General features: G+C 33.9%; 1 protein-coding gene across 1 annotated transcript; it reads left to right on the top strand.

The window, feature by feature from the left end:
- Positions 1–9,060: 9,060 nt before the first annotated feature.
- On the top strand, positions 9,061–9,981 carry LOC139888832 (uncharacterized). Its single transcript, XM_071871818.1, has 2 exons — positions 9,061–9,561; positions 9,679–9,981. Exons 1-2 carry the CDS (start codon positions 9,061–9,063, stop codon positions 9,979–9,981), a joined length of 804 nt encoding a protein of 267 aa, XP_071727919.1.
- Positions 9,982–10,859: the final 878 nt, after the last annotated feature.

Here is a 10,859-nt window from a genome sequence, read left to right as displayed (position 1 = left end):
TCATGTTCATAAGAAAAATCATTTTCCTAGAAGAACAACTTTTAAATCAAAATTTATCATAGTATTTAATTAACTAACCCAAAACAGCCCGCGGTGTTACTACGACGGCGTATGTCCGGTTTTACAGTGTTCTTCGTGTTTCCAGGTTTTAAATCATTAAGTTAGCATATCATATAGATATAGAACATGTGTTTAGTTGATTTTAAAAGTAAAGTTAGAAGGATTAACTATTGTTTGCGAACAAGTTTAGAATTAACTAAACTATGTTCTAGTGATTACAAGTTTAAACCTTCAAATAAGATAGCTTTATATGTATGAATCGAATGATGTTATGAACATCATTACTACCTCAAGTTTTCTGGATAAAGCTACTGGAAATGAGAAAAATGGATCTAGCTTCAAAGGATCCTTGGATGGCTTGAAAGTTCTTGAAGCAGAATCATGACACGAAAAACAAGTTCAAGTAAGATTTCCACTCGAAATAAGATTGTTATAGTTATAGAAATTGAATCAAAGTTTGAATATGAGTATTACCTTATATTAGAAAGATATCTTACTATAAATAAGAAAGATTTCTTGAGGTTGGATGATCACTCTACAAGATTGGAAGTAAGCTAGCAAACTTGGAAGTATTCTTGATTTTATGAAACTAGAACTTGTAGAATTTATGAAGAACACTTAGAACTTGAAGATAGAACTTGAGAGAGATCAATTAGATGAAGAAAATTGATGAATGAAAGTGTTTGTAGGTGTTTTTGGTCGTTGGTGTATGGATTAGATATAAATGATATGTAATTTTGTTTTCATGTAAATAAGTCATGAATGATTACTCATATTTTTGTAATTTTATGAGATATTTCATGCTAGTTGCCAAATGATGGTTCCCTCATGTGTTAGGTTACTCACATGGGCTGCTAAGAGCTGATAATTGGAGTGTATATACCACTAGTACATACATCTAAAATCTATGTATTGTACGAGTACGAATACGGGTGCATACGAGTAGAATTGTTGACGAAACTGAACGAGGATGTAATTGTAAGCATTTTTATTAAGTAGAAGTATTTTGATAAGTGTCTTGAAGTCTTTCAAAAGTGTATGAATACATATTAAAACACTACATGTATATACATTTTAACTGAGTCGTTAAGTCATCGTTAGTCGTTACATGTAAGTGTTGTTTTGAAACCTTTAGGTTAACGATCTTGTTAAATGTTGTTAACTCAATGTTTATAATATCAAATGAGATTTTAAATTAATATATTATCATGATATTATGATGTAAGAATATCTCTTAATATGATATATATACATTAAATGTCGTTACAACGATAATCGTTACATATATGTCTCGTTTCAAAATCATTAAGTTAGTAGTCTTGTTTTTACATATGTAGTTCATTGTTAATATACTTAATGATATGTTTACTTATCATAATATCATGTTAACTATATATATAACCATATATATGTCATCATATAGTTTTTACAAGTTTTAACGTTCGTTAATCACCGGTCAACTTGGGTGGTCAATTGTCTATATGAAACCTATTTCAATTAATCAAGTCTTAACAAGTTTGATTGCTTAACATGTTGGAAACACTTAATCATGTAAATAACAATCTCATTTAATATATATATATATAAACATGGAAAAGTTCGGGTCATTACAATTATGTAAAAACTGCATTCAAGAAACTTATTTTTGATGTAATATATTCTTATTGTAAACCATTATGTAATGGTCGTGTGTAAACGGTATATTTTAGATTATCATTATTTGATAATCTACGTAATGCTTTTTAAAGCTTTATAGATAAAATAAAGGTTATGGTTGTTTTAAAAATGAATGCAGTCTTTGAAAAACGTCTCATATAGAGGTCAAACCTCGCGATGAAATCAATTAATATGGAATGTTTATAATCAATATGAATCGGACATTTCAATATGTAGCCTTAAGTCACTTAAAACCCAAAGTATCATGTGAAACAGAGATTCTGGTGCCGTATCTCGCTCGATATCTAGTTCGGTAGCCAAATTCTGTAAAATTTGAACTCAAAACAATCCAATTCCTATGAAACAGACTTGGTAACCTTGCTGCACAAGGAAACAAGTTAGTAATGATCAAAATATCAATTAAACTGAGAGTTTATGATACCGAATGTCAACTGTAGCAGTTGATAAATCGAGTCTAAGTGTAAAACTTAGAAAATTAATTGAATCCTTACTCAAACAACACCAATTAGCCGCGTATATCCAAACCGAATGTGATAGAATCATAAACACACCATAATCTGCAATAATTAAGATTAATTCCTGACTTTGAAGCAGACTCGGTATGGCAGTTAGAATACCGAATGATGATCAAATCTTCAATAATTGAAGAATTGATGAAATTGAACCATCAAATATGTGATTAAACACCTCACGAACTTAACTGAATCCAAAAACCTTCACTTAAATACATAATCAAGCTAGAACCGATCAATACCGAGAGTCGATCTCTAAAAATCATCTTGATTCTCCATAATTGTTGTTAAAAATCTGTAATGATGATCAAAACTCTTTCTAATACACCTAATAAACCTTTGCTGAACTTATCACAAGAATCTGAACGTCAGATTATCACTTTCGATGATACCGACTGTGATTCAATCTAACCGAGAGTAAACAGATTCTATAATTTTCAATCTATGGATCGATAGTGATGTAATATCACTCCCTGGACACTCTGATACCAAATGATTGGTTAGATCATTATGAGAATTGAAGATGTGATAAGATTGAGTGAGACTCGGTAAGGTAAGAACAGACTCGGTATTAGAGAGAATCGGTAAATTTACATTCCACAGCTTCTTAAACTAGTTTACAATACAATGGCTATCTAATTAGGACTACTAAGGTTCCTTATATAGCCATCTTCTAAGGAACCATCATTTAGGCTCATTTCACATTAACACTATATACATTTCGGGGTCCTAACAATATGTGTTGTAGGATATGAATATTATGTTGCTACATCTGTTATATGTTGTAGACATTTATCATTTACTTTTAAGATATTGTTGATGAATATTATGTTGCTGCATCTGTTATATATTCCATATCATCAACTAGTAATGGACATGATGTATTGTAATTACTGTATGTGCAATTTAACTTATATACAATTAAATGGCAGTAATATGCTTGTTTCAAACCAAACGTTCATTTCATTCCAGTGGTTAAAAAGCTAGTTGTATACTAGCTAAAACACCAATAAACAATAAAACAAACCCAACTAAGTTGCTTTCACACATACTAGCTAAAAAACCAATATACGATAAAACAAACCCAACTAAGAATCAAATACTTCTTCATCCTTAACAATTGAACATGTTTTATTTTCTATATTTGATTCAAAAGTTTTTGTTGATCGAAACAATCCGAGACAGATATCAGTAGATCTTTTAGACACTGGTGAATCGACCCATCCAATAAAGCCACAATTATTTGGTTCCTATCCATTGAGTCGTAACAGATTAAATACTTTATGTCAAAACATTGTTTTTGCATGAATTTCGAAAATTGGTGTTAAAAAAGGAATTTGGAAACTTACACTGCGAGAAAAATAATAAAACTTTCATCTTGCGTTCTTAGATGTCTTTGATGTTCGAACAATTGAAGGTTTCCCACAACCACAATAGACACCCATTTGAATAACTTGTGATCGTGGATGATGGGTGTTATGTTTTTGAATTGGGGATTTTTAGAATGTACTGTATTACAATTTGTAATCTCAGGGAGTATTATGTACAATAAATCCCCACCAACCAATAAATAAATAATATTTAATTTTGAAATTTAAAAGATCATGTAATCCGTTCAAATTTCTTAAATTAAATAATATCATTATCATTTTCATTTATCATTATAATAATAATATTATATCCTAAATATCCTCACCTATTTCCTATAAGATATCATAATTTAATGAGAATATTTTGTTTTCTAAATAGATTACTTTTGCACGCAATTCGCTCCCAAAAAACATAAAATCTACATCCTCGCTCATTCAACAAAGACTTTTTTCACCAAATCAACATGCATGTAAGATTTCCGAACCCATTTTTTCTCCATCCTTTTCTCAGGTTTGATCATTTAACAACGATTTCTGATTACATTAGGGTTTAAATATGAATGCTAACCTGATCATTAGGTATAATCAGTGATATGATTACGACTAATATGCATTAATGATCCATTAAATGGATAATTCTGACTTGATTAGGGCTAATTTGTGGTTCGATTATGATTAAAAGGAAACATCATCCAGTAAGTATATTTCAATTTAGATGTTAATGTAATGTACATTAGGTTTCATTTACAAAACATTGATGCATCATGTTTTTTGGCTGAATACAAATTCTTACGAGTTACTTGAACTTTCCTTAACCAATTTTCTGTTTAAGTGGGTTTATGATGTCTCATGAGTTAGGATTTTACACTTGGTGTAAAATCCTAAAACCATTTGATGCATTTAATTTATTCCTATAAGAGTTCATACTAAGAATGGGTATATTCGTAATCTGTTTTGGATATATCTCTAAAATTAGTGTGTTATCATTGTTCTAATCTTAAAATTTAACCATTGTATAGTTACTGACAATTTATTTATATTAAGATTGACATGAATTACTAACACTAGCAATGGTATGTCAATTATCTATTATTTGTGTATTTTCTAAATATGTTCGGTTTCTTATGACTTACTAATATATTACTTATTTTTTCATGACTAATAAACTATTGTTGTGTAATGAAGAATATGCAAGACAAAAGGCAATGACAAAAAGAAAAGGCTACCCATCATTTAAGCAAAGACAAAGTTAAATACAAAGACAAAAAAATAAATTCGCAAATTCCAAGAAACATAACATGACACATAGCGGTGACCAACATAAACCAACAATCCCATTACTACACAACACATCAGAAGGAGCCTAATCCACAACTTCTGAACCCCCAAGTTCTGCAGAATCACCTAAACTAATTAAACGAAGATCTTCAAGAATTGTTGATATCGCTCCATTTATATATGCTTATTTCACGATATCTACGTCACTTTGCTCAGTTTTTGACTATCTCGGAGCCTATTTAGTGTGTTATTGGGCTAATCGGTAAATTAAGGGCTAAGGAGTTGATTTGGTGTAAAATTGACCAAATCATGGGCAAAATTAGCTAAGAAAATGAAAAGTGCAGGAAACAGCTCCAAAAGCGCCGCTCCTGTATAGGAGTGCCGCTCCTGAAGGACCAAAAGCGCTGCTCCAGGATTAAAAGCGCCGCTATTATGCACGATTTGTCTCCATTTTTCATCAGTGAGCAGAAGCGCCGTTCTTCAAGCCAAAAGCATCGTTTCTGATCAGCCAAAAGCGTCGCTCCTCAACAAAAGCGTCGCCCCTGTTCAAGGCCAAAAGCGGCGTTCCAAATGCAAAAGCGGTGCTCCTGTTTAGCCAAAAGCGCCGCTCCTGAAGTAAAAGAGGTGCTCCTGACGCTGTTTCAGCCCAGATTTTCAGCACTATAATAGGAACAAAATTAGGTCATTTTTCATATGCATCTTAGAGAGCAGCTGCCTTGGGTCCGATTTTCACATACAAAACCCTAATTTCATCATCCATTGGAGATTAAGGGAGGATTCAAGGAAGATTGCTCAAGATTCATCATCATTTAGCTTAGATCTTCATCTTCTTTACATTTTGGGTTGTAATCTTTACTTTGCTTTATCTATTTTGCACTAATTAGTTGTAATCTTTACTTTACTCTACATACTTTGCTTTGATTACTTATAATAGCTTGAATATGATGATGATTTACATTTCTATGCTTATTATTAGTTTGGCTTTAACCATGATTGGCTAAATCTCTTGTATTTGCTTATTTATGAATCTCTAATGCTAGTGTTTGCCCCAAATCAATTGAATATTGTTGTTTGAATGAATTACATGATCATGTGTTGTTGAGTTAGCTAAAGAACCATTGCTATGAGTTTATTTTAGGCTTGACTTTGATTACATATGTTGAGTAGCTCTCTTAGTGATTTGAGAAGTGAATCAATGTGTGCTTCAACATCTTAGGTGATCTAGACAACTAGCTAGGGAATTGCAAGTGATTGTGTTCTTGATCAAGGTTGGTTTTCAATTGGCCTTTGATCAACATAGTAGTGCCGATTATCTTAAGTGATTTCGATAGTTGGGAGTTTTAAGTGATTTTAACTCAAGCTCAATCTTAATGACCAAATCATGCTTAACTTGATCTTAGGATACAAAGCTTATGTGAATTCGTGGAGTATCATTGGATTTGAGGTTTAGAAGTGATTATAATATTTAATAGTTCAACAACTTATGAGATTACAAAATAGGCAAAATGGGGCAAGCCAAGCATAGAGAGGATTGGATAAGTGAACACGTCTTAGTTAATTGATTTAAGTCTTACATACTTTGCTACTTGTTTCTTGCTTCTTGTTTACTTGTTAATTTAGGTTTGTTTAATTGCATAAGTTTTAGTTGTTAGTTAATATCAATCAAAACCCCTCAATCAAACAAACCCTAGGATAATTAATTGTTTCAATAACCAACTTACGCCGCTTCCCTTGGGACAAACTTGATAAGAATATTTACATTAAAGTGCTATAATAACCGGGTTTTAAGTACTCGTTAGTTTAGTGTGCTTGGTTGTAGTGTTTAAGTCAAATATATATTTAGAGGGTAAAAGATGTATTGTAATGCACGCATCACACTTTCTTGGCACCGCTGCTGGGGATGCGGTTAGCCTAGTAGGTTATTTGGTTTAAACTTTTAATTGTTCGATCCTTTCGTAAGGGCTTGCCCTTACGAAAGTTACTTTTCGCATTTTGTACTATTGTTTTTTTTGTTTAGAAAAACCGTTTATGTTTGTGTTGTGATTGAAGGATAGGTGCCTTTGGTGTATGAAAATAAGATCCCACAAGGATCAAGAGTTCACACATCCATTCTCCGATCCAGAAAAACACGTGCACGGGGTTTATTATCGTAGAGAAGCAAGGGTATTAAGGAAAAATTTCGAAGCTTTGCCATTTTGTTTAGAAGAGATGGATCCAAACGCTAATCCAATTGTTAACGATGAAGAGGGCAATCCTAATGGTCCTCCGGTTGATCAACAATTATTGAACGATTCAAACGATACTCCAATGTGAAACACTAGATTGGTTTCACCAACATTGATAGCACCGGCTATTACAAAACCACCAATTGAAGCGGACAATTGGAAGATCGAGGGTAACTTTTTCACGTTGATCTAGGATACTTATTTTCATGGGTTGATGGATGAAAATCCGTTCGAGCATATTCAACACTTCAATGATCTTTGTGATATTTACAAAACCAAAAACGTCACCGATGACGCTTTTAAGTTAAGGGCATTCCCCTTTACACTTCAAGGAGACGCAAAAGCTTGGATGCGAAGTTTAACATCCGATTCTATAAGGTCTTTTCAAGAGTTAACAAATGAGTTTATCAATCATTTCTTTCCACCGTCCAAAGTTGAGCGATTAAGAATGGAGATTAATGGGTTCACCCAACGGGGTGATGAGAGTTTGTATGATGCGTGGGTTCAATTCAAGAAGCTACTAAGAGCTTGCCCACCGCATGGTTTAATGAAGAAGGAGTATATCAACACATTCTATCGAGGTTGTAATATGTTAACGAAGCAATATCTTGATTCTTCATCCGGTGGGGTATTTATGTACAAATCACCAAATGCGGCTGAAATTATGTTAGAAGATATCTCGGTCAACACATATGAATGGGCACCTTCACCGCGAGATTTAGCAAGGATGAATGTAGCACAAATAGAGAGTGAAAATGGGCAAGTGACGCTTGCAAGCTTGAACAATCAATTTCAAAAATTTGGGAAGGAGTTGAAAAAGATTCAACAAATGGTAGTTGCAATGCAAGTTGGTTGTCAAAGATGAGAGGTTCCACATCTCACAAAGAATTGTCCTCAAATTACTCAATGCAATCATGTTGATCTAGATGACATTCCCATGAATTCGGATGCTCATGTGAACTATGTGAGTAATCAAAACTACCAACGGGGAGGAACATCTAACCAAGGCTACTACAATCCAAATCAAAAACAAGTGTCATTCAACAACCAAACCAATACACCACCCGGATTCACAAACCAAAATCGAAACCAAAGATATAACAACAACTACAACCAAAACCGAAACAACAATTCCCAATACCAAAACCAACAACCTTACAACAACCAACCTTATAACAACCAAAGCAATTCAAATTATCAAAACAACCAAAGTTATAGTCAATCATAAAATAACCAAGGTTACAATCAACAACCTCAACAAAACGTCCAACAATCTCAACCTTCGAAAAGCTTAGAAGAAATAATGCAAAACTACATCAAGAAGGTAGAAACAACCGAAGCGTTCCTAATGAAATATAATGAGTTCTTAAAGCAACAAATCCGAAACCAACAAGCCTCATTCCAAAACCTTGAGAGTGCCGTTGGAAGACTTTCAACTCAAGTTTCCGAAAGACCACATGGAACCTTACCTTCAAATACTCAAGTTAACCCGATTAACAATTACAACAATAACCGATAACCAAACTAAAATCCACAAAACAACACCGCAAGAGTAAATTCCATCGAAAACACCAATCAAAACCCTAATTACCCAAACCGGATTGAGAATGTCAATGCCATAACCACTCAAAGCGGTTTAACCACTAAAGGGGTCGAAGACCCTCAACCACAACCCTTTATCACCCATGAACCACTACCAAGTTTTATTGAAGAGGAAATCGGGGTCAATAAAGAGAAGGGTAAAGAAAAGGTTAACTCAAACGAGGGTACGGGTAATGATGAATTGGGTAAGAAAAAGGGTGGTGAGCCTTTGAAGGCTACGAGATCGATGCCATATCCAAATGCTTTGAGGAAAGACAAGTTGGAGGCTCAATATAAAAAGTTTCAAGAAATGAGAATGTCTCAGTTAACCTACCAATAACCGATGTGCTTAAAGGAATGTCAAACTACGGTCGGTTCATCAAGGAGCTAATATCTCAAAGGGGTAAATACCATGACGAAACTTCATTCTTTATCGAAGAGGAATGCAACAAGATCCTTGCATCAAGACCAAGGATCCCTAAGAAGTTAGGAGATCCGGGAAAATTTGTTTTCCCTTGCAAGTTTGGTGAATCGGAAGTGTTCAATGCACTAGCCGACTTGGGTGCAAGCATTAACCTAATGTCCCATTCACTTTACGAGCGACTCGGTCTTGGACCACTTAAGTCGACCCGAATTAGAATAAGATTGGCCAACCATTCATTTGATACCTCTATTGGCGTCGCCGAGGACATCTTGGTTAGCATTGACTCCTTGGTATTCCCGGTCGATTTTGTTATCAAGGAGATGAAAGAGGACCTTCAAGTTCCCCTCATCTTAGGTAGACCATTTTTGGCGACCGCCGACACCATCATCTTAGTACAATGCAAACAACTCAACATTGGAGTTGGTGAAGAGCATGTAACCATCAATATCCGGGAAGCTATGAAGCAACCGAGTAACACCGATGATGATGAGTGATATGCTTTTGACCATATTTTCATTTATGTGCATGATGAACTTGAAAAGCTTTTAAAGGTTGATACTTTGGAATTCGACCAACCTTTTGATAATGAAATTGTGGATTTAGAAGCCGGTTTTAGGGAATTGATGAATTGTAATAATGTAGATGAGTTTGAAAGTAAAAATGAGACCACTCGGGAAGATTCATTTGAGTCCATCCCTCATGAAGATAGATTTCGAATCAAGTCTTCATGGGAGGAACCTCCCAATCTTGAGCTTAAAGAGCTCCCCGAACATCTTGAGTATGCTTATCTTAAGGAAGAGAACCAACTTTCAGTGATTATTTCTTCAAAACTCACCCAAGATCAAAAGACCTGACTTGTTTCATTCCTTAAGTCCCACTGATAATGCTAAAAATGAACATATATTTCATAGCATTATCCTTCAAGAAAGACAAGCTTTTGGTTGCAATTGTTCTATTTACAAGTGATATTCGTTTAAATATTAAAAGGTGAAGACAAAAGACAGATTCGATGAATTGAAGACGCAAACGACCAAAACGCTAAAAAGTACAAAGTACAATCCAAGTGGTTCAATTTATTGATAAGAAACGTCTAAAAATTACAAGAGTACGAGCCGCAAAACGCAAAGTACAAGATATTAAATTGTACGCAAGGACGTTCAAAAATTTGGAATCGGGACATGAACCAACTATCAACGCGCGATGCAACGGACCTAAAATTACAAGTCAACGATGCACAAGAATATAATATAATATATATATAATTATATAAAATTATATATATTATATTATATATTAAATAAATACGAGCAGCCCACGTTTAAAATGCAATGTGACCAGGAAATGGCTGCCATGCGATCGCATGGCCATCCTGCCTAAATCCCATGCGATCGCATGGCACACTGTAGCATGTCAGGTCCTATAAATTGAAGCGTTTGGTCGATGAATTTTTACAATATTCAATCTCTCTCACTCTCAATTTATATTTATATTTATATTTTAATTATAATTTTAATTTTAAGTTAATAATAATAAGATTATAGTGGCGAATGTTGTAAGTGTGTAAGTCAAAATTCTGTCCGTGTAACACTACGCGATTAATACTCATTGTAAGTTATGTTCAACCTTTTTAAATTAATGTCTCGTAGCTAAGTTATTATTATGCTTATTTAAGTCGAAGTAATCGTGATGTTGGGCTAAATATTAAAGACGGGGTAATTGGGCTTTGTACCAT

Source organism: Rutidosis leptorrhynchoides, chromosome 2 (assembly GCF_046630445.1).
Source record: "Rutidosis leptorrhynchoides isolate AG116_Rl617_1_P2 chromosome 2, CSIRO_AGI_Rlap_v1, whole genome shotgun sequence".
NCBI lineage: Eukaryota > Viridiplantae > Streptophyta > Magnoliopsida > Asterales > Asteraceae > Rutidosis > Rutidosis leptorrhynchoides.
This window is presented reverse-complemented; position numbering and strand designations above follow the sequence as displayed.

Excerpts from the sequence above, each read along its gene's own strand:
- LOC139888832 (XM_071871818.1), top strand. The coding sequence starts at position 9,061 with ATGTCAAACTACGGTCGGTTCATCAAGGAGCTAATATCTCAAAGGGGT. Across the intron at positions 9,562-9,678 it reads TTGGAGTTGGTGAAGAGCAT|GTTGATACTTTGGAATTCGA; the intron begins GTAACCATCAAT and ends AAGCTTTTAAAG.